The sequence below is a fragment of the Delphinapterus leucas genome, chromosome 2 (genome assembly GCF_059928025.1).
Source record: "Delphinapterus leucas isolate spDelLeu-1000000601 "Yukka" chromosome 2, BTC_Dleu_Yukka2, whole genome shotgun sequence".
Taxonomy (NCBI): Eukaryota; Metazoa; Chordata; class Mammalia; order Artiodactyla; family Monodontidae; genus Delphinapterus; species Delphinapterus leucas.
In genome coordinates, this window is record NC_143130.1 from 60966132 (window position 1) to 60988086 (window position 21955).

Here is a 21955-nt window from a genome sequence, read left to right on the forward strand (position 1 = left end):
CAGTGCTTTATATATTAACTCATTTGAATTCTCACAATAACCTCAAGAGGCAAGTGCCATTGTTTCGCAATTAAGCAAAGTAAGAGGATGGGGGGATGTAGGGCAGGAGTGGCAGGCTACGTTCCAGAGGGTCAGGGAGGCCCCTCTGAGGACGTGACATGGAGCAGAGACCTGGATGATGTGAGGGAATGAGCCGTGGAAAGATGTGGGGGAGAAGCAAATACAAAAGTTCACTTTACTTGAAGAAAAAAGGAAGGTCATAGCTATGTTTGTGAAAGGGCCAAATCAAAACAATATCTCATCTTTGTTTTGCATGTTTTTACACAGACACACTAACAGACGCAGGTGGAAAATCGAGCTTTCTGAAATGGACACGGATACCAAATTAGACTGCTTACTTGGAGACAGGTAGCAAGAGTGAGCTTACCCCGCCAGCCAACCAGCTACGGGCTCTATGTTAGCTGCCACATGACCACCCCTTTCCCCAGGGTCCGTCAAGAATCTGGCTGGCTGGCTACAGCAAGGACACCTCTACCTTAGTGCCCTTTGGTTCTCTTTGAATGCAGACTGATGGAATTTGTCTCCTAGCTCTGCCACTAACCAGAGGTGTGACTTTGGGCAATTTATTTTACCTCTCTGAGCCTCAGTCTCTTCATCTATAAAATGGGGACAGTATAAGTAGCTACTTCATACCATTGTTCTTGTAAGGATTACAAGATCATGTAAAAGTGCTTACATAGTAAGCACTCAGTATGTCAATTATTATTATTATACAGTTAGCATTGATGTTCTTTGAAATCAGCAGGTTCGGAGAGGGGGCTCTAGCAGCCCCAACACATGGGAGGCCAGAGAATGCACTGCAGCGATGGGATGGGCCACCCTCAGGAGTGAGGGAACCATGTTTAATTTGGGCCTTGCCATGGGCAAGAGGGGCTGTGATTAGTTGGCTTATGGGGAAGGCAGCCAGGGTGGGAGGTGACCGGGAAATCCTATGGAAAGGGGAAGAGCTGGGAGAACTGAGACTGCAGTACACAGCTACACACAGGAGGTATACAGGAGGCCACAGGGTGGGAGTGGGGTACAGCCCACCTCCACCCTCAGCTCTGTCAGTGAGTTGTGCAAAAGTAGGGGTGACCAGAGACTGTCGACTGAGAGGACAGAACTAAACCCTGTGGGGTATCTGGTAGAGGCAGATACCTGCTAGGCAGGAGGAAAGCATCCTTCACGGGTGGCAGGAGTGAGCCCCCCACCCTGGGCAAGAGTTTGGCCTGGCTGGCCGGGTCTGGGCAGATGGTACTAGACAAGAGACCTTTGCCGTCCCTCCCAGAGCTGGTGTCTGTGCTTCTCAGTGGGCAAGCTGGCCTCAAGCCTCACCCTCCTGCACTTGAACTTCCACTCTCTCCCTGTCATTTTAACATGCTCGCAGGCCCTGCCCTCTTCCTTATGGAGGCCACACCCCATATCATATCAAACATATTAAAATGCTCCACATCCCATAATAAACATAATTTTTGCTCTAAAAGTGTTTGAAGGAATTTCTAGAATTATGCGCTGGATAGTATCTGACTACGAGGAATTCATTTTAATTTACGTTTGGCTACCATATCTTGGCAGTCATCATGTCTATTGGGAATCCTGGCTGAGTGAGAAAAAACCCAACCTATAAATTGTTTTCAAAGGGAGTGACATTTTTATGATAACTATGAAGTTGACATAATGTTACATTTTGTAGACATTTAATGAAATATTTATCAATTTTGATTTTCCTCTTTTTCTTGGGTTTTGCAGCCAATATCCTTTTCTTAGGCTACAAACATTTCCTAGGCCCCTTGAAAGCTGACAGACCCGGGTGCTGGACCTACACTATCTACTGATAAAAACTCTATAGCTAAACTCTCCTGGCCCTTTGCCAGGCTCTGGCCAGGCCCAGAATGTGGCATTCTGAGGAGGCTGCTCAGCCACAAGCCCAGAGACCCCAGTGAGAAAAGGCAAAATGTGGAGGCCTCAAAGCCGGTGGCAACATCTCAGCAGAGGCCTCTGGAGGGCCCCACGTCTCTGCAGAGCCAAGCAGAAGAGGCCCAAGGCTCCAGGACAGACCCCAACACCCTCTGGATCCTCCAGATTTCTCCCAGGCCCCCCTGCCCTGCCAGTTCTCTCCTGGCCACCCTGGGATGCCGGTTATTTCATGAGCAAATCCTGCATTGTGTCAACCCCCATTCCTAAAGCTACAAGCTGAAGGGGGCTGGACAGTGAAGCTTCATCTCGTCTCTCTTAACACCTCTCTCCAACTTTACTTTGGACAAATTTTTATATTTTATGTAAAATGCTAAACAAATGCAGCTTCAGTTTCTACCCTTTTCTAACCAGATCACCCCCATCCAGGCCCTCCTACATGGACCTTCTGGGCCTGCCCCTGGTGGTTCCTAATTCCTTGGCACCCTTCTTTGATGGCTTATTGACATTTTGCAGTTTCCAAAGTCTCTTAGATTAAAGGTCAATGTCCTGTGGTCAGATGCCAGCTTTACACAGCCTACATGCCTTCCCCCGTGTCCAGTACGGGTGGGCTTGGTGCCAGAGGGTCTGCCCTGCCTGCCCATGTGAGCCCCTGCCCCCTCGAGCCTCTCAGGAACCAGCAACCAGAAGGAAATGGCCAACCCAGGAGGAAGTGGCTGCTGTTTACTAAAAAGAGGAAACTTGAGCAGTGAACTTGGTCCCACATGGCCAGCCTCTGGGCGAACCCCAGGGAACACAGAGCCAGTGACTCATCCTCCTCCAGTTTCCCCAGAGATGGACAGGGTGAGAGGCCTCTGAGGAAGCACCCAACCACATTGCCTTTGCATCTCTCAGATTCCAGGGGACAGAGCTGGCTAAGACACCAACCTGCCACAGGAGGAGCCCACGATCCCGTGGGGAGCCCAGAGAGGAACGTAGACCTTACCACCTGATATGCTGTGTGTCCTTCGGTGTGTCTGTGCCCTCTCTGGGCTGCAGTTTCCCACCTATTCCACGAGGGAATGGATGGCAAGGTGATCTCCAAGAGCCCTGCCCCACCTGCTCTGAAATGGATCAGTGGCATGAGGCACAGCTGTGAGGGCCTGTGGTCATTCTCCCTATAGCTCCCCAGGCCAGCAGAGGCTCTGTTTTTTTGAGCCTCCATGCTCAAAGGTCTCTTGATTCTTCCAGTCATTACAACCGACCTAACCCTTCCCTTCAGAGTGCTATGTCATCCTGCAGGCCTGGCAGCCCACTCTGGTCAGTGCAAGCATTACCACTTTGCATCTTCCCCTGCCCTGCTGGAGAAGCTGCCTTAACCATCCTGCCACACACAGATGGCACCAATGGAGGCCTTCTGTGCCTGAGGCAGAGAGTACTGGCAGAGCTGGCTCCATTTTTGGGGGGTGGGGGGGACACAGTGCAACCTTGGTGGGGCCTTGCTCAACCCGGAGCACATCTGGAGGAAGTTGGCCTGGATGGGGAGGGTACTAGAGTTCATGGGGCAAGACTGGTGTACTGGAGCTGTGAATGGGCGGAGCACAGGAGGGTGGCAGAGGGAACAGGGAAAGCCAGACCGTCTTCATAGCAGAAGCTGCACTGACCAGGGTGAACAGCTCCCACAGGGAAACCCCCACCACCACCAGGGAGAGGGCTGTCCACGTGCTTCCACACAGCCCTGCACCACGCTGCCTGCCCTCTGGCTGTTGGGGGGGACGGTTTCCCAAATAAAGGAGGGGCTGTGTGACATTAGGTGGATCACCCAGCCTTCCGTTGCTTCAGTTTCCTCATCTATAGAATGGGGCATAATAATAGCATTTACCTCCTAGAGCTGTTGTGAGGCTTAAACGAGATAACAAATGCCAAGCATTTGACACAGCCCCTCATGGGTGGTAAGGCCTCAGAATGGTAGCTGATTCATTTAGTAGACATCCCCAGCCCCTCCTCTTTGCCTCCGCCTGGTGTTTAGTGATGCTGAAACTCCGAAAAGGAGTGGGCCTGGCCCCTGCTGCAGGAAGCTCTTGGTCTAGGCAGGTGGGGGAGCTTCAGACAGGGGAGCCCCCCAAGGGAACCCTCTCGGCCTAGATTTGCCGTCTCCAGCTTCCAGGAGGCTTCATTTCCCTACCAAATTGGCAGGCAAATCTACACACCTGTGGTTCTCTTTCCTGGAGGGAAGGCATCTGGGGTGCTGGGCAAGCTCCCAGCCCCGGGACCAGGTAGCCAGGGCTCAGATAGGTAGGGGCTTGGGTGCCCCTGGGAGCTGATAGGGGGTGGAAAGCTTGCAGGGGCTGCGTGTGAGGCCCGCATAGGAGTTAGGGAAAGCCACATTGCCCAGGAAGCAGGGGAGAACTGGACCCCAGGGGAGGCAATGGGGCTGTAGCTGCAGAGGCCCCGTCCTTTCTGGTCACTGTCCTGTTTCTGGGCCTGGCACTGTGCCCAGGACACTGTAAGCGCTTCTGCCTTCCCCACTCACCCTTCCCAGGGGCCCTCTTGCGGTCCCCTTCCCAGGATGCCCATCCCTCAGCCAAACTTGAGCTCAGATTCTTCCTTCCTGCTCACACAAGCACTGGGACTGCAGCCTCCACTGTGAGGCCCAGCCTGGGAGGTGGAGGTATTTTCATTGAAGTCTTGAAGAGATGCTGTTCTGATGATAGAAGTTTAGACATCATCCTGGTTGGGTAAAGGGGTTTCCAAAGGAGTTTAAAAGGTGCTCGTGCAAGCAAAGCAATAAGGAGACAAGACCTTGGAGGGAAGGTCCCAGAAAGCAGTCAGGATGTGATAATGGGCAGTGAGGACACCCAGAAAGAGCCGATCTTGGAGTGAAGAGGAGAATGTTTTAAGATTTGTTTTGTATTTTGAATATATTGACAAAATATTTATTAATTTTGATTCAGGGCATTTTTTAGGTGCTTATAGAATTTGAGTAGCAAGGAAAGGAGCCCCAGGCAGGGGAGACGTCAAGAGCAAAGGCATGGAAGGCAGATGCAGCATATTTACTAGGAACCGGGGTGGGACACCCAGGTTCTGGTCCCAGCCCTGCCACTGACTTACTCTTTGTCTCAAGCAGGCCATTTCCAGTCCTGAGTCTCAGTTTCCCATCTTTACAATGGGGACAAATGGAGACGGTAATGCTACCTCTTCTACCTGTTATAAAGAGGAAAGGCAATCATATGTATGTATTTGGCACATGATAGGGGCTCAACATCGTTATAGATCTACTGTGGGCCTCCATTTCCCAGCTGTGAAGTGAGGGGAGCGGAGACGGGGACAGGACTAAGGGAGGGGCAGCCGCAGCTGTCCAAGCTGTCAGGTGTGCCAGGACCCGTGGCGGCCAACTGGCCTCCAAGAAACTATAGAACAAGAGTTCCAACATATGGTCCTTGGCCCCTGATCTTCCCAACGGGCCCTAAACTGATCCCTACATAGCCGTCCCTTCTTTAGTTCTCATGAGCAGACAGCATGCAATTCTGTAGATTTTCATTTTTGCATGGGACTCAGAACTACTCACTGGTGAGGCCAGATAATCTATAGAGAAATAAATTTACGTCTTGTTCTTGCTGCTAAAACTGAGAGGTACACCCAACGGGGGAGCGCCTCTGATCTGAGGGGTGGGTTCCCTTTCCTCCGGGGTTGTCAGGACCCCACAGTCCCAGAGCAGGGGTATTCTGTGGAGTAGGTGGGGCTGGCAGTGTTCTTAAGACCTTGGTAGGTCCAAGGCACTCTTACTTTTGGAGTCTGCATCTCCCTATGTAGCAAATAAATAAATGAATAAATTTAATGACACATCCACATTTGAAATTTTTAAATTATATACAATATAATATTAATTAATATTATATATAGTATTAATTAACATTACATATGTATATTATATATGACATAATATTCTAGATACCTTATGTATAATACTATATATAATTTTTCTTTACTTTGAACTTTTTAGAAATGATTACTTTTATGATTTTCCTTTGGAATGATTTGGCTTTGAGAATTCATTTAATTGACAATTAGTAACAATCTGTTGGCAGTTTTCCTGAACACCTGGGGATTCTTGTGAGGTAAGACAATCTGACCTCCAAATCATTTTCAGATATGATGAAATTTTATGAACACTAAATGAAGCGGATGCAACAATATATTGTATAGACATTTATTATGCATTTGTTGTGATTTTGCAGTTTTCTCCTTTTGGACTTTGGAGCCAATAGTGGTAGAGTTGTTTTGTTGTTGGTGTTTTTTTTCAGGTCTCAGACATCTTTTTTCTTGAGTTGTGAGTTAAGTTTTATTTGGGGCAAAATGAGGACTGTAGCCCAGGAGACAGCATTTCTAGAGAGCTCTGAGAAACTGCTCCAAAGGGGTAGGGGGGGAGGTCAGTATATACATGATTTTGGTGAACGGGGGTATGTGCAGCCCATTTTTGCAGAGACTTGCTGCTGGTCACGAGGAGCAGATGTCACCATCAATGTTTTTAGTGCTTTTCTAGACACGAGGAGATGCAAGAATTGGGCTCATAAAATCTTCTTCTGAAAATATCTGGCCATCTGAAGGATTGTTGTGCCAGTTTTTCCCAGTGCCCAGAGGGTCTCTTTCCAGCCCTTGTAAAGTTCTCAGTACCTGGCCATTGTCCTGTGAATGAAACAGAGCTGGTGGGAAGACATCTGTAGGGAGCATCTCTGGGTACTGCCCTCCTACCCCAACAGCCATGATCTATAGGTGAAAAGGTGAGTTTGCTCAGTGACATCAAGGGGCCGAAAGAGTCACGGTAAAATTGGTGACCTCTCTGAGTCAGCATCAGCCCCCTCCCAGTTTTTCTTGCAAGCTGGGGGCCCCCAAATGTCTGAGCTTGGATATATTATTTATTTGTCTATTCATTCATTCAATATTTCCTGAGCGTAAATGACTACAACCCCTAAAGAAGGCAATTTGGCAACATCTATCAAAATGACAAATGCAAATACCCTTTTGACTGAGCAATCTCTCTTCTGAGAATGTGTTCCATGGATGTACTCACTCTTATGTTTAATCAAATCTGTATAAGGTCATCCACTGCTGCATTGTTGGAAATATAAAAACACTGGAAACAACCCAAATGATCGTCAGTAGGGGACCGGTTACGAAAATTATGGTGCAGCCATGCAGCTGTAACAAAAAGAATGACATCCCTCTATGTACTCTTATGAAAGGAACTCTAAGATATATTACTAAACAGTTTTACAAAGCAAGGTGCGGAACACTGCATAGGATTCTACCCTTATATAACAAAGGGAGGAAAATAAGAATATACATATTTACTTGAACATGCATAAAGAAACCCAGGAAGAACATTCAAGGAATAAATAACAGCGGTTCCTTGTGGGAAAGAGATGGAACTGGGTAGATGGGGGTTAATGCCTAGAAGGAGAACATTTTTACTGATACCTTTTTTACACTTTTTATTTTTAAAAACCATGTGGATGTATCACGAATTTGAATGATAATTTAAAATATACCAGGACTTCCCTGGTGGTCCAGTGGTTAGAACTCCACCTTCCAGTGCAGGGGGTACCAGTTCGATCCCTGGTCGGGGAGCTAAGATCCCACACGCCTCACGACCAAAAAACCAAAACATAAAACGGAAGCAATATTGTAACAAATTCAATAAAGACTAACAAAAAATGGTCCACATCAAAAAAATAAAATAAAATAAAATATACCTGTTGAGCATCTAACTGTGCCAAGCACTATTCTAGGGACAGAATACAGTGGAGAATAAGGCAGACAATCTGAGAAAAAAGAAATAGGATCGTTCATTCTCCACTCACTACTATTGTGGAACAAATTCTAATGGAATAACTAACTAAGGGGCACGAAAATGCAGTGTTCATAAACTAAAATGAACATATGACTAGAATTTACTGAAAAGCCCACTTTGGCATTCTACCCAGGAGGCTGGCTGCCAGCAGCACTTGGCCATGTACTGTGTTCCCACAGCACAGGCTCAAGAAAGAAGGAGTGGCAGCGTTAGTGCTGGGGTTCTGGCCATACTCAGTGGGTTTCCATCAAAACAGCTGGAAAGACACTGACCCTGAGCATCTTTCTGGAGAAATCTGAGCGCTCTCCTCCTGAGAAGTCTTGCCAGACTGAGCATCCTCGGGAGAGAGTAAATTAATGGATAATCCATTACCATCTATTGGTCCTACAGGAGAAGCATGACCTTGATGGAGAACCTAGGACAAGGAAATTTCGATGAGACAGACAGAGACGTAGAATTCTGGGGACTTCCCAGCAGGGGGATTGATTTGGAGCTGGGGCTGATGTTTATTGCATGTGCACCATGCCTCCCCACCACTCCCTTGCATCGGATCAGCTCACTGGATCCCCGAACCCTACCAGGTGCGTACTTTTTCTCCCTTTCGTTTTTACAGATGAGAAACTGGAGACACAGCAAGGTGAAGTACCTCCTCCAAACTCACAAAGCCAGCAAAGGGGGAACCAGGATTCTTAAGTCGCTTAGTCTGACTGAAGAGCCTGAAACCTCTTAGTGCCTCTCTGGACACCTCTGGGCACCCAGGGTTGGAGAAGGAGGACGGGGCTGCTCCAGGGTCCTCTCTCTGTCCCAAGACCCAGCCCTTAGTAGGTGAGCACAGGTGATGAACTGAACAGTGGGATGTGGAACACTGTCAGAGAAAACCCATCCCCAGTCTTTCACAGAGTTCTCTTGATGCCTGCAAACCTGGCTTCAACCCCTCCTCACCCCCATTTCCTCTGAGTATAAATATAGACTCTCCTTTATTTGCCTGACCTTGGAATCTTCACATCTCTCCTGCAGCCATCCTGGGCTCCCCCTTCCAGTACACAAAGCCTTTGTCTTCTTATGCAAATGGCCAGGTTCCGCTCATAAAAGTGCCCCACCTAAAAGGGAGGTGGAGAGAGAACACCTCATGGAAAATTGTAGAAACACATTTCTTTGTATTTGAATACCTCCAAGGCCTCATGTTGGCAGCAAACCGACTCTGGGTCAGACCCCAGCTTCCTTGGCCTTGCTTGGGCCATGGACCTCTTTGGTATCTGGTAAAGCTCATGAACTTTTTCTCAGAATAATATTTTTAAATGCACGAAATAAAATACATAGAATTACTGTGGACATCAATCATATTGAAATAAGGTTATCTAGATATCTGTGATGTAATAATACGATGTGCTTCTTTATTAGCATGTTAAATATCAAGATCCAGCTTTGGGTCTAATTATTATAATTTTGGGGTAATGAGCAAAATCAATATCTCAGGATGTCTGCAGCAGCTGTAATGTGATATGAAAATATCTGTGATTTCCTTTGGTGACAAAGTCACAGGTGTTACGAACACTAATGAGATTTGTTCTCTGCACTCGCCATGGAAGGAAATGCTGAATTTCAGTTAGAGATTGGGGAAGATAAAGATGTAATCCACTCCTACGCCTCCCCCACCCCATATTAGGAAATTCCAGTCCTTTCTAGTTTGGCCCTGGGATTTCCATTATGACCCCAGTATATCACTGGCTTACATCTGTGACAGGAAGACCATTTCGCAAGTATGTGAATCCCTCTCGGTGTCCCCTGGCTGGAGTTGATTCCTCTCTGTCAAGGCTGGAAATTTTTACAAAAGTGATGTTCCCGGTAGCTGACCCTCGGGAACACTTGCTGTGTGCCCGTGGGCCCGTCCTGTAGTATTTCACTCCATCGACAGGTGAGGCAAGTGGATGCCCTGCAACCCTTTTTACAGAGGTGGAAAATGAGTCTCAAAGACAGGGAATGAGCTGTCCAGGTTGAGGTTGCAGGTATGCCTCATGCCCTGACCTTTCCTCTAAATCATATGTATCACACACTTGCCATTGGTATTTTGATGTTGATTTGAGAATGACCATGATGAAATTATAATAATAATAGTAATAACAAAAACAGTTACCAATAGGGGAGGACCCACTGTATTTCAGAGTCACTGCATCATCAAGTAATAGCTAATGCTGATAGCTTCCGTTCCAAACTCTGTTCTGAAGACTTAACGCATTCTACCTTCCAAACAACAGGTCGTGTTCTTCCTCCCTGTTTCAAAGATGATGACACTGAAGACCAGAAAAATTAAGCCATTTGCTCAAGGTCCCATCGCTGGTGAGCTGGAACTGGAACCAGAGAAATATGTCTGTAGCGTCCTCATTTCTTACAAATGAGCAGTTTTGTTGAAGTAGAACATATACATAGAAAAATGCATAGATCATGAGCACAGAGCTCAGTGAATTCTCACAAAGTGAACACACTCATCTAACACACCACCCAGATCAGGAAATAGAACATGATCGGCACCTAGCAGCTCCTCACCCTTTCCTGGTCGTCATACACTCCCCAAGGTAAACATTGTCCTAACTGCCATTGGTATTGGTCAGTTCTGCCTGTTTTGGAGTTTACGTATGTGTTCCCTCATTCTTAACCATTATGCTGTCTCGTTTACTTGTCATAATGACCCTAGAGTCTAGAAAGTAGCTTTTTAAAAATTATTCCCATTCTACAGATGGAGAAACTGAGCTATCTGCAACCACTTAGAAACTGCCTTGAGGCCTGTGTCAGCGTGATGGAAGCGGAATTCTAACCCAGATCCTCGGCGTTGGCTGTTTGCAACATCCCCTGCCTCACTGTCAGCCGAGCCTGGATTTCTGCTGTGAAACTCGGGAACACATTAGAGGTTCAGGGATGTTTGCGTGAACAAATATCCCGGGCCCTCACTGGTGCAGTGCTTCCTCTCAAAAGCCTTATGGCAGCCCTTCTAGGGGACCCATCTACTCCAGAGGGCTCTTCCTCCAGCCACATGAGCTTCTGGGTTGCTTTTCAGGATCTCCAGCAGAGTCCCACCTCACAGTCTTTGTACTTGCTCTTCCCTCTGCTGGGAGCAGCATCTCTTCCCCCAGGTACCTGCCTGGCATTCTCTTTCACTGTTCCAGTGGCACCTCCTTAGCAAGGCTTCCCCCAACCCTGACTCCCTACCTGCACCCCTATCTAAATAACACAATCCGTGCTCTCTCCTTCCACTCCCTTTTTCTTGGAGTGTTTATTACACTTGACCCCATATTCTATATATGTATTTGTTTATTATCTGTCTCCTTCCACTAGAGCATATGTACCATGAGGCAAAATGCCGTTTTGGTTGCTGCTTTTTTCCCAGGGCCCAGATGTACGTGGCACACAGTAGGCAATAAATCTTGAGTGGAAAGAGGAATTAATCAGCACAGAACTTCACCAAGATACAAGTGGCCTCCATGAAGGAAGGATAAGTAGAATTTAAATTCACCGCTTTGCTAACAGTGGCAGTGCCTGGACTTTAGCCAGAGTCTGGTCTTTAGCTGAGACAAAGACCGGAGGTTGGGCGGAGGGGCCAAACCCAGTGGGGCAGCTCATCTGTTAGCCAGCAAGTCAGGGATCCCTCTCCTGCCCCTCTCTGACTGCTAATGTGACCCTCCCCCAATGTCCCCAGACAGCCAAGGTGCCCCGCCTTAGAGCATCAGAGAGGAGAACCAGCCGCATATTGTCAGAGGTGACGATAGGGCTCCTGTGTGCCGCGGGTGGTTGGAGAGGGCATGGACTCAGGCAAATGAGCTGGGGTGCCCACAGATATAGAGGCGTACGGGTGGTCGGGGCTCTGCTTCCACATCAGTGCTCGCTAGAATGGAGGGCCACCTGAGGCAGTTCAGCCTGGTCAGGGGGCCCGAGGGGGCCGGGGACAGCCAGGCCCCGGCTAAGCTGCAGGAGCTGGCCCTGATGTGGTTCACGGAGACGCAGGCCCCCCTCATTTTGCAAAATGGAGCCCTGCCCCCCTGGTTTCACGGATTCATCACCCGCAAGTAAGGCTGCCACTGTCCATGTACCCAGCGTGGCCCCTAGCCCCCCAGGGCCGAGGGGCTAGCCCCTTTCCCTGGGCTAGGCGGGGACCCCAGGAAGCAGTGGGTGGGGGAACAGACTGAGGAATGCCGAGTTCTCTGACAGCCGCTTCTGTGGGCAAGGTGGGCAAAGGCACTGGCCCCGGCTCTGAGTGTAGGGCTGGGATGGCTGGGGCTGTCAGGCGGCCAGAGAAACAGAGAGGGGCAGGCTGGAGAAGGATGCATTCAGAACAGCTCCGGATAACCTGATGAATTACTAGGGGGACTGTTTCATTCATCATCCAAACCAGAGCACTGTCAGTAAGAGGACTTAACTAGGAGAACCGTTCTAAGTGGGGACCCTCCCAGGCGAACCTGGACATACAGTTACTCTAGGAATACGGGCCAAGATGTGGAGGCTGGCTTTCTGATTGGGCTGGATCTCCAAGCTGCCAAAGCACTAGCTAAAGGAATGACAAATGCAGCCACTCATTAGGTCCTCCTGGCCCAGCACCTGGCATTGAAGCAGGCACAGCTTCACGGGCATTGACATGTACTGTAACACAGGGCCCTCTGCTCTGTTGAAATTCTTACTTTTTGAGTAAGGGGCTCCAGGTTTTCATTTAGTACTGACCCCTGCAAAATTTGTAGCTGGTCCCGCATAGAGCAGGCACTCAACAAGTATTTGGTGAATAAGTGGGTGAGGAAATATCTGGTCTAGGTACTGCCAAACCAGAAGAAAGCTGGAATTTCCACCATGCCTCCAAAATCCTTGGCATCATTTAGAACTATCCGTAGCTGCCTGAGGCTGAAGGGGACAGGCAAGGGAAGGGGTTGAGAACCTATGAGTTGCCATTGTGGTCAGGCTCCAGCGCTCTATGGATTCCTTCTTGCTGCAGGGACATTCAGGTGGGGAGGGTCAGTGGCTACTGTGCCTGATGGTGAGGCAGTAGTGGGCGGGGTGGTGTGTATGTGACCTCAGGCTTCCAACCCAGCCAGCCCCAGACTGAGTCTTCCACAGAACCAGACGATAGTCTGAGGGAGTTCTCTATAAAGGGTTGGAGATCTGTGCACTGGGTCTGGGGCATGGCTGGCAGGGACTCTGAGGCTGGTCTAAGTCAGGCTGCTCCTGCTGTTGTGGGGACCCAGCCCCAGCTAATGGCATGTCCTCTGCCCAGGCAGACAGAGCAGCTGCTCAGGGACAAAGCTCTTGGCTCCTTCCTCATCCGCCTCAGAGACTGGGCCACCGGCTACATCTTGTCCTACAGGTAAGAAAGGAAGCCCTCTGCAAAGGGCAGGCGGGCTCTGGCTCCACAAGCCAGACTTGCAGATAAGCTTGGAATCTCCACCAGCCCACACTGCTGGGCTTTCCCTGGGCCCTGACTCCCTCACTCCCTCAGTCACCCGTCCACGTCCATCAGACATTTTCTAAACAGCAGCAGCCATATACTAGGATGAAGCACCCACCTTCAAGGGGGTGAGTTGGTGGGGGGCAGGGGAGAACCTCCTCCTGATGGGAGGCTGGGGAAGGCTTCACAGAGGTGGATTTTGAGCACAGGATAGAAGGAAGAACAGCAACTTGCTGGGCAGAGAAGGAGGTGTGACTGGGGTTTAGGAAGGCCTTTCCAATAGATTGAACTGCATATGCAAAAGAACAGAGACAGGGCAGACTAAGGTGTTGGGAGCCACAAGTTGCCAGGTGCAGAAGGACACATGGTTCCAGTGGAACAATGCCTGGAGAGGAAGGTCGGGGGCAGCTCAGGACGGCCTTGGATGTCTGGCTATGTCTGTAGACAATGAAGGGTCATCTGGTCAGACTTAGGTTTTGCAAGGATACTTCAGGCAGCCTATGGAAGGAGGACTCAAGACAGGTGCTGGAGGTGTGGGGGCAGTGGGGACTACTGAGGGGTGAGGTCTGGGCTAGATGAGGAAGCTTGGGCTAGGGTAAGGCAGTGGGCATGGAGAAGAGGAGACAAGATGGCCGGGATGAAGTCAGAGGTGGCGACGTCAGAGCCTGTAGGTTGGGTGGGGGTAGGCAGAAAAAGGAAGAAGTTCCCTCCCCCACCCCTAGTTAGGGAGGGAGGGAGGCTGGGGCTCCAGGGCAAATCTCAAGGGCCTCAGATTCAGATTCAAAATTATCATCTGTTCAGATTGCCCCAGTTCTAATTCTGATCTTGAGCATGTCACTTTGCCTCTCCGCACCTACCTTTCCTCATCTGTAAAATGGGTGTATTGCATAGGATTGTTGAATGGGCTTGAGTTTATACCTTTAAAAGTGCTTGGTACAGTGTCCGGAACATAGTAAATAAATAACTGTTAGTCATTATTAAAATAGTTATTGTTATTCTATGTGCCAGGTATGGTCCTCAGCACTTTGAAATATACAAACTCAGCAATTTTCAAATGTCTTTTCAGCATCAGGGCTTTTTTTTTTCAAACATGATCTTAGGTGGAGTGCCAGCTTATTAAAGAGATCAAAGTGGGGCTGCACAAAGATATACAAATAGCCCAGTGGAATCCAGAAACAGTCCCCCATTTGGTTACCTGATTTGCCACAGAGGCGCCATTGCAATTCAGCTGGGGGGAGGGCGGGGGGAGGAGTATGGGGAGGCTGGTTTTTTCAATAAGTGGTACAGGAGCAATTGGATATCCAAATGGAAAAAAATGACCCCCACCTCACACCATACATAAAAATTAATTCTAGATGGTTCACAGACCCAAGTGAGAAAAGCAAAAGAAAACATAGGAAAAGAAAACATAGGAAATATTCTTCATGACTTTGAGACAGGCAAAGATTTCTTAAACGAGACACAAGAGTACTGACCATAAAAGAGAAGGTTAACAAATTGGATTTCTTTAAAATTAAGAACTTTTGTGAATCAGAAGATACCATTCAGTGAATAAAAGGACAAGCCGCAGTGCTGGAGAGGTTTTGTATTGTAATACATACACCTAATAAAAGACTCATATCCAGACTATATGAAGAACTCCTGCAAATCAGTAAGACAAAGATGACACAGGCAAAATAAAGGCACTTCCTAAAAGAGGGTCCAAAAGGACAGTGAGCTGGTGTCCAGCAGCTTTAGCAATCCGGGAAGTAGAAACTAAAACCACAATGAATGGCTACAGTGGAAAGACAGAGGCTACCTAATAGTCGGTGAAGATGCAGAGAAGCTGTAACTCTCATGCTTGGCAATGATTTTAGAAAACAATTCGGCATAATCTACTAAAGCTAAACATACATGTATCCCTCACCCAATCCTCCTTCCTGGGATCTTCTCAATAGCAATGAATACATATATTCAGCAAAAGCCATGTACGAGAATGTTCAGAGCAGCTTTATTTATAATTGCCCAGATGTGGCAATAATCTAAATGCCCATCAGCAGAATGGATAAACTGTGGATTTAATTAAATGGAATACTACCTATCAATGGGGGGGGAAAGGAAGCTAATCCTACATGGACATGAATCAATCTCAAAGATATAATGTTGCGTGAAAGAAGCCAGACACAAAGAAGAAATACTGTATGATTCCATTTAGGTGAAATTCCATAACAAGCAAAACTGATCTACGGTGAAGGGGGTCAGAGTGGTGGCTACGTTTGACTGGAAGGGGCCACGAGGGAGGCTTCTGGGGAGCCGGAAAATGTTTTGTTCTGCTCTAAGCGGTGGTTACCTGGGAATGTTCATATGTGGAAGTTCATCGAGCTGCACACTTAGGATGTGTGCACTTCACTGTGTTTACGTTACTCTTCCATAAAAAAGGAAAATGAAGAGGGTGGGACTTTACAGGCTGGAGTGGAGATGGGAGCTGGAACTCCATCTTTTCGGCCTGGGTGGGATTTGGGTGAGATGAGTAAGGCTGAGTTGTGCAAGTGGGGGCTCGGACCTCATCTTTTAAGCCTTAGATATTTTGCTCATCATGGATATTTTGCTATTAATTTTGATTTTCTAAAATATTGCATTATTAGTTATCTTGATTACTGAGTTTTGTGGCATCCCTTTAAATTTGCGTCCATGCTCCAAGCTGAGTGCCTCACTCCTCCTTAACCCCGGCCCTGGCCCTTTCCTCCCTGACTGACATGCGGGGGTGGGGGTGGGGTGTGCGTTGAAAAACCGCTCCCTATCACCTGCAAGGCTGTGTTTGCTGGATGTCAACTTCCACTTTATAGAGGAGCACGTCAAGGCCCAAGTGGGCAGCATGGCCCCGGGTCAGCTCCGGCCCTGGGCCAAGGCAGGGCTGCCAGTTGTCAGCAGCCCCAGGCCACAAGTGTTTGTGTTGCAGGGGCAGTGACTGCTGCCGGCATTTTGTCATCAACCAGCTCCAAAACCGGCGCTACCTCATCTCAGGGGACACCCAGAGCCACGGCACCCTGGCTGAGCTCGTGCGCCATTACCAGGAGGTGCAGTTTGAGCCCTTCGGGGACACCCTGGCTGCTGCCTGCCCCCGGGTAGGTACCTCTCTTCCCCGGGGGTCGTGGGGTGGGGCAGGGTGCCCGGGCCAGGGGCGTCCACCACTCGACCACATGTCTTTCCTTGCCTTCCCTATTTCCTGCCACCCAGGGGCACTCAGTGCAGGGTCATGGTCCCTATTTGAGAAGGGGAGATGGAGGAAGCATTCTATCTGAGGTCAGGGACCTGGTGGGAATGTTTCAATCTCTGGCCAGCAGTCTCTGGCAGGAGGCTAGAGGCTGGCCAGGGGTGTATGACCACACACCTGCTGTGTCCCCACCGCCTCCAGCTAGAGAACAGTAATCTATATGACGCCATCACCCTGGGCCTCCATCAGACCAATCTGGGCCTGGAAAACCCGCCTGCTGCAGTGTCCCCCACGGTGGTCCCAGACAAGGCTGCCAGCTCCTGTCCCTCTCCAAAGCCCCAGGTCTCCTTCCTCTACAAAAAGAAGAGCCTGGATGCAAGTCCCTGGAACCTCCCCAAGGAAGAAAGCATGGAGGTGAGGAGGATTCTGGGCTACCCAGAGTCAGGGTTGCTAGACCAGGAATGTGGGTGCCACGTCCACCATCAGGCCCAGAGAGGCCACACTGGCCATCCCCTCAGGCTGCAGAGGGTGAGTGACAGGCCCAGAGAGGAGTGGCCCAGCTTGGAATTACCCAGTGGTTCACCCATGCTGCGGCCTGCCTCTGGCCGGTGGATTTGGTTCAAACCTTGGCTTGGCCTTTCTAGCTGAGTGACTTTGGACAAGTCACATAACCTCTCTGAGCCTCAGTTTACCAATCTTGAGGTTCCTGTGAGGCTTGAATGAGGGAATGGATATGAAATGTCAGAAAAATCCCTTTGTAAACTGTAGAGTGGGATGCCTGTAAATCAATACTTTATTTTCCTCCACAGCAACTCACAGGAGGGACTCACGGAGATTTTTCTTAATATATATCAGATCACAGCGAGGGCTTCTCCTCATGTTTAAAATAAAATCTGAAATCTTCACCAGGGTCCACAAGAGCCTCACCAGGTGCCCTGCTCCCTGTCCCCCTTTTCACTTTTCTCTAACCTCATTGGCCTTTGGATCTCCCTTGAACACATCAACCTCGTTCCCACCTCAGGGCCCTTGCTCTTGCTGTACCCGCTGCCTGGAATGCTTTTCCCACCAGACATCTGCATGGCTTCTACTCTCACTGCATTCCATTCTCTGCTTAAATGTCATTTCCTCAGAGAGGACCACCTAAACTATAGAAAATATCCCCTCTCCTACCAGCCTTTCTCCCTATCCCATTACTCTGCTCTGTTCTTCTTCATAGTACTGATCGTGAGCTGACAGTATATTATCTTGTGATATATTATTGTATCATATATTACATCAACCACACTAAACTATACAACAGAGCAGTATGTTGCCCATCCCCAGGTTAGAATGTAAACTCCCAAGAGGTGGTCTTGCTCATCACTGGGCCCTTGGCACCTAGGACGGTGTCTACACAGTGCTTACTAAATATTTGTTGAATAAATACACAATTGATGGACTTGGGGGTGGACCATTCTGAAGGGGAAGGGAGCAGTGAGTGGGTGGGCTCAGGGGGCTCTGAGGGACCACCACTCTTGGGGGGAGAGGAGCAGGGAAGGATGATCTTGGGTGGGAGGTAGATTTCGTGACCCCTGGCCTTGAATGCCAACATAAGGAGCATACTCAGAGTCCTAGAGCATGAAGCTGGCAGGGACCCCGAATGTCAACCAAACCCTGCACGTAACCGTCAGGTAAACTGAGCCCAAGACAAGGGGCCTCAGCTTCTCTGAGAGACCTGCAGTTTACCAGAAGGCAACTTAGTGACAGGCTAACCTCTAAGAGGTTCTGTCGTTCTCTCCCCAGGCCCCCGTCAAGGTGCCTCCCCTCCCGGAGGGGAGTGCTTCCCTTCTGGACGAGTCTTTTGGAGGCCCCCACAACATCATCTGTGCAGATCTGAGAAGGATGAACCAGGCACGGCTAGGCCGGGGCACAGATGTGTCTGGCAGGCCGGGGCCAGTCCCAGCCAGCAGCCAGGCCTTCTCCCCAGGCAAGGAGGCCCTGAGGAGACTCTCAGATGGAAGCCGGAACAAGCCTGATGGCCCGGGACCTGCCCTCTCTGGGGTGAGCCCAGACCAGGGCCCTAGAGTGTCTCCCACTTCTTGGGGCCTTCTCCTGCCCCCCGGCTCTGAGGCTGTAGGATCCTCAGCTGCTACCTGGAGTCAGGGGTCTCCAAAACGGAGCCGTTCTGCAGACATCCATGAGCTCATCCGGGCAGAAGGCCTCCTAGAGGAGGCCAGGGACGTGCCAGACCAAGGAGGCAGCAGTACCTACGAGCAGATCACAGTCTGCTGGGGTGGCCCAGCCAGGCCCCCCTATGCTGGAGCAAGTCCCCCATATAGCAAGCTTTCAGGGTCCACAGACTGTGGCTATGAGAGGATATTGGGGGCCCCGGAGCTCCCAGAGCCCAGGAACGCCTATGAACAAATCCCGGCAGCCAGGAGCAAGGAGACTGGACGGACACATAAGGTGGGCTCCATGGGTGGGGTGATAGGAGGGACCTGGGGCCCTCAGGCATGGGCAGGTCAGGTCACTGCCACTGCCCAGAACTTTCCAGCCCTAACTTCTGCTTAGAGATGGTGGGAGAGGCAGATGTTAGGTTTGGATGTAAGATGGAGGCTTCCAGGCCCTTCTGATGTCTTTCTCTGTGGCAGACTAGGACTCCTGTCCCTCCCTCTTGGCCACTGCAAGCGTCTCAGAGCCTCAGAGAGGTGGACAAGGGCCCTGGCTCCAGGTCTGACTTGCCTTGGCCCTTTTCATGGCTCAGCCACTCCCTAGCCATGTGGCTTTGGGCAAGATAGTTTCCCCCACAACTAAGACTGCCAGATTTAGCAAGATAAAATACAAGACGCCCAGTTAATTTGAATTTCAGATAAACAATGAGTAACTTTTTAAAGCATAACTATGTCCCCAATAGTGCAATTATTCCTCATTTATCTGAAGTTCAAATTTAAGCGGGCATCCTGTATTCTCATTTAGCATCTACCCAGGATCTCCATTTCCTCATCTGTAAAATGGGCTGGTCCTATGGGTGTGTCCAGGGGCGGCTGCCCAGGAGGCGAAGCTAGACATCCTTATGTGCTCAGGACACAGCCCAGAGATGGCTGTCAGTGAGCAGCTGTTATTCCTGGGGATTTCTGATAAGAAAGGAGAAAAGGGGAAGCAGGGATCAGGAGGGCAGAGGGAGGTGGTCAGGATTCCCAGGGATGCAGAGGAACCCTCCTGGACCCTCAGCCCCAGCGTATTTGCCTACGCCTGGAGGCGATGAGCTGGGAGAGCCCACTCCCCGAGGGCACAGCCTCAGGCCTCGGGCATGTGCAGACGTCCTCTTCCGCTTGAACAGCAAAACCCCGAGCTCCCAGCTGAAAGGCCTTCACCAGAAGGCCTCCCGCAGCTCCTCCCGCAGGGAAGGGCTGTGCCCACGCACCCCAGGACAGGGAGCTCGCCTGGTGCAAGGCTGCCTCTGAGGTCCTGATGCCCGGGACCACAGATCCTGCCTGCAGACAGCCCTTCTAAGAACCACAGAAGCCACAACCCATGTCTGCTCTTCCTCTAGCTGCAAAGTCCTTCCGGTCCCTGGTGGCGCCATGTACATCCCCACCCCCATTCTACCTAGGGCATGGCTGGGGCAGACAGCACTGGGGTTGGGGACCCCAGGGGACCCAGTGAGGGAAGGGGGGACTTGGCCTTTCTTCTCCGCTTTCCCCTAGCCTCCTTAGCCAGAGAGGGCGAATCCTTCATCCAAACCAGAGGACTGGAGTGGAACTTCTGGCACTGAGAGGGGTGGCGGAACAACTATCAATATTCCAACCTGGCCTTTCTCCAGCATTGAGCCCCAGCCCCCAGTCGCTGCCAAGGGGTGCTCTGAGCCTGGCTCTCCCCTCCCTGTCCAGGGACCCAGCCTCTAGCATCTTCTCCCTCCTTGCAGCCTGACGAGCTCCAGAGGCTCTTCTTCACAGACAAGAAGCACAAATCCTGAGGAGGCCTGGCTTTCTGAAGCTCACCAGCGGGTTCCCCGGTATCTGGGCTATGCCAGGGCTTACTGGGAAGCTCTCAGCTTGCTTGAAGGCACCCCTTGCACCCTCAGATCGAACCAGCCTGCTCTGGAACAAGGCTCCGAGACAGCCTAGGGGACAGGATGGGAGGGGACCTTCCAGCTGCCTGCAGCTCAGGGCTGTGCCCTGCTTCCCCAGTGCCTCCCACCCATCCAGAGGAAATCAAGGCCCGAGAAGAGTGGGGACTGGCCAAAGGCCACCCGCATTTCCAAGGTGAGCAGGCTGGGCCTGGACGGATTGGCCGTGCTGACCTCCCACCACTGAACACTTACTGAGCGTGGGGCAGGCCCTGTGGCAGCGCTGGCATTTTCCTGACTGACCGAGTGATGTCATTCAGTTGCTCTTGAGACCAACCAGTGCCCCTCCTCGTGGCCCCATCAGCAGAAAGGAGGGAGGGCCCAGGGCCACATCCCTGCTCCTGCCCCAGGGGGGTTGGGGCAAGAAACCAGGGAAGTAGCAGCAAAGCCCCGTCCTCGGAGGTGATGGTTCTGACCCTGGGGCACCTGGGCTCCCAGGGACCATCCCCTCAGCCCCTCTCTGCCCCCACCTTCATCCCAGCCTCATAATGCAAGCTGGGCAGACCCGGTCTGACCCTTTTTGCTGCAGATCGGGGAGACGGAGACCCGGAGAGGAGCAGCCACCTGCCAGTCGGTCAGCCTGGGCATTGCTGGTCGGTTTCTGGAGCCAGCCAGTGGGTACTTGCTGGCGTCCCTATCTGACCAGGTCACCCTTATCTGCCCTCTGCCTCCAGCCAGCCTTGGCCTTTAGGGGTGGCTCTCAGACCCCTCCCATGAGACCCAGACCCCACCTGGTGGCCCTTAGGCCTTGCCCAGGCATCAGGTCTACACATGGGGCCCTCAGGCCTCTCACTACAGCCATTCCCTCAGGTCAGCCTGGCTCCTCTGTCCCCTTCCCTTGGGATCCCACTCCCCCTCATACCCATGTGTCCCCACCTCCATAAGGGTGAGTAATTGGGCTGCTGCCCCCTGCCCACTGCCCCCAGGCAACTAACCCTCCCCAGAGAGAACACCGCAGCCCACCTCGGGCCCCCTCCCTGGGCAGAGTTGGCTCAGTTCACATTTGTGGGGAAAACCTACCCACAGTGGCCTCTTGGCTATGCAGCGTCTCGCTCTGAGAAGCGGGGCTCTAAGAGTCCCTACCTCCCAGGGGGGTTGTAGGGACTGAGAGTAAATGAGCAGCCTGCTCAAGGCTGTACGGTTGGTCGCCCCTCCTAAGGCAGGCCCAAGCCTGGCTGGCCGCCTGGGTCAGCCTGGGCGCTGCTGGGCAGTTTTGGGAGCCAGCCAGTGGGTGCTTGCTGGCCAGCCCTATGTGATCTGTTCACCCTGTACCTGATACATGGTCCGTACTCCATAAATCTTCACTGGAATGACTATCACTATGAGGGAAATGGAAACGGTTTTCACCCAACACCTCTTCACGGTGCTCACTCGAAGATTTGGGGCACAGATGTGTCTTCCCCTCAAGGACCTAAGCACTGAAATAAAAGTTGGTGCCTAAAGTGGGAA

At 50.7% G+C, this 21955-nt stretch overlaps 1 protein-coding gene across 1 annotated transcript; it reads left to right on the plus strand.

The window, feature by feature from the left end:
- Window positions 1-10403: 10403 nt before the first annotated feature.
- SH2D7 (SH2 domain containing 7) lies at window positions 10404-21940 on the plus strand. Its single transcript, XM_089906935.1, is given in 7 exon segments — window positions 10404-11841; window positions 13035-13124; window positions 16144-16381; window positions 16383-16505; window positions 16507-16812; window positions 18181-18856; window positions 20268-21940. Coding segments are annotated over 7 exon segments (1695 nt in total). The 5' UTR covers window positions 10404-11665; the 3' UTR covers window positions 20354-21940.
- The last annotated feature ends 15 nt before the right edge of the window (window positions 21941-21955 follow it).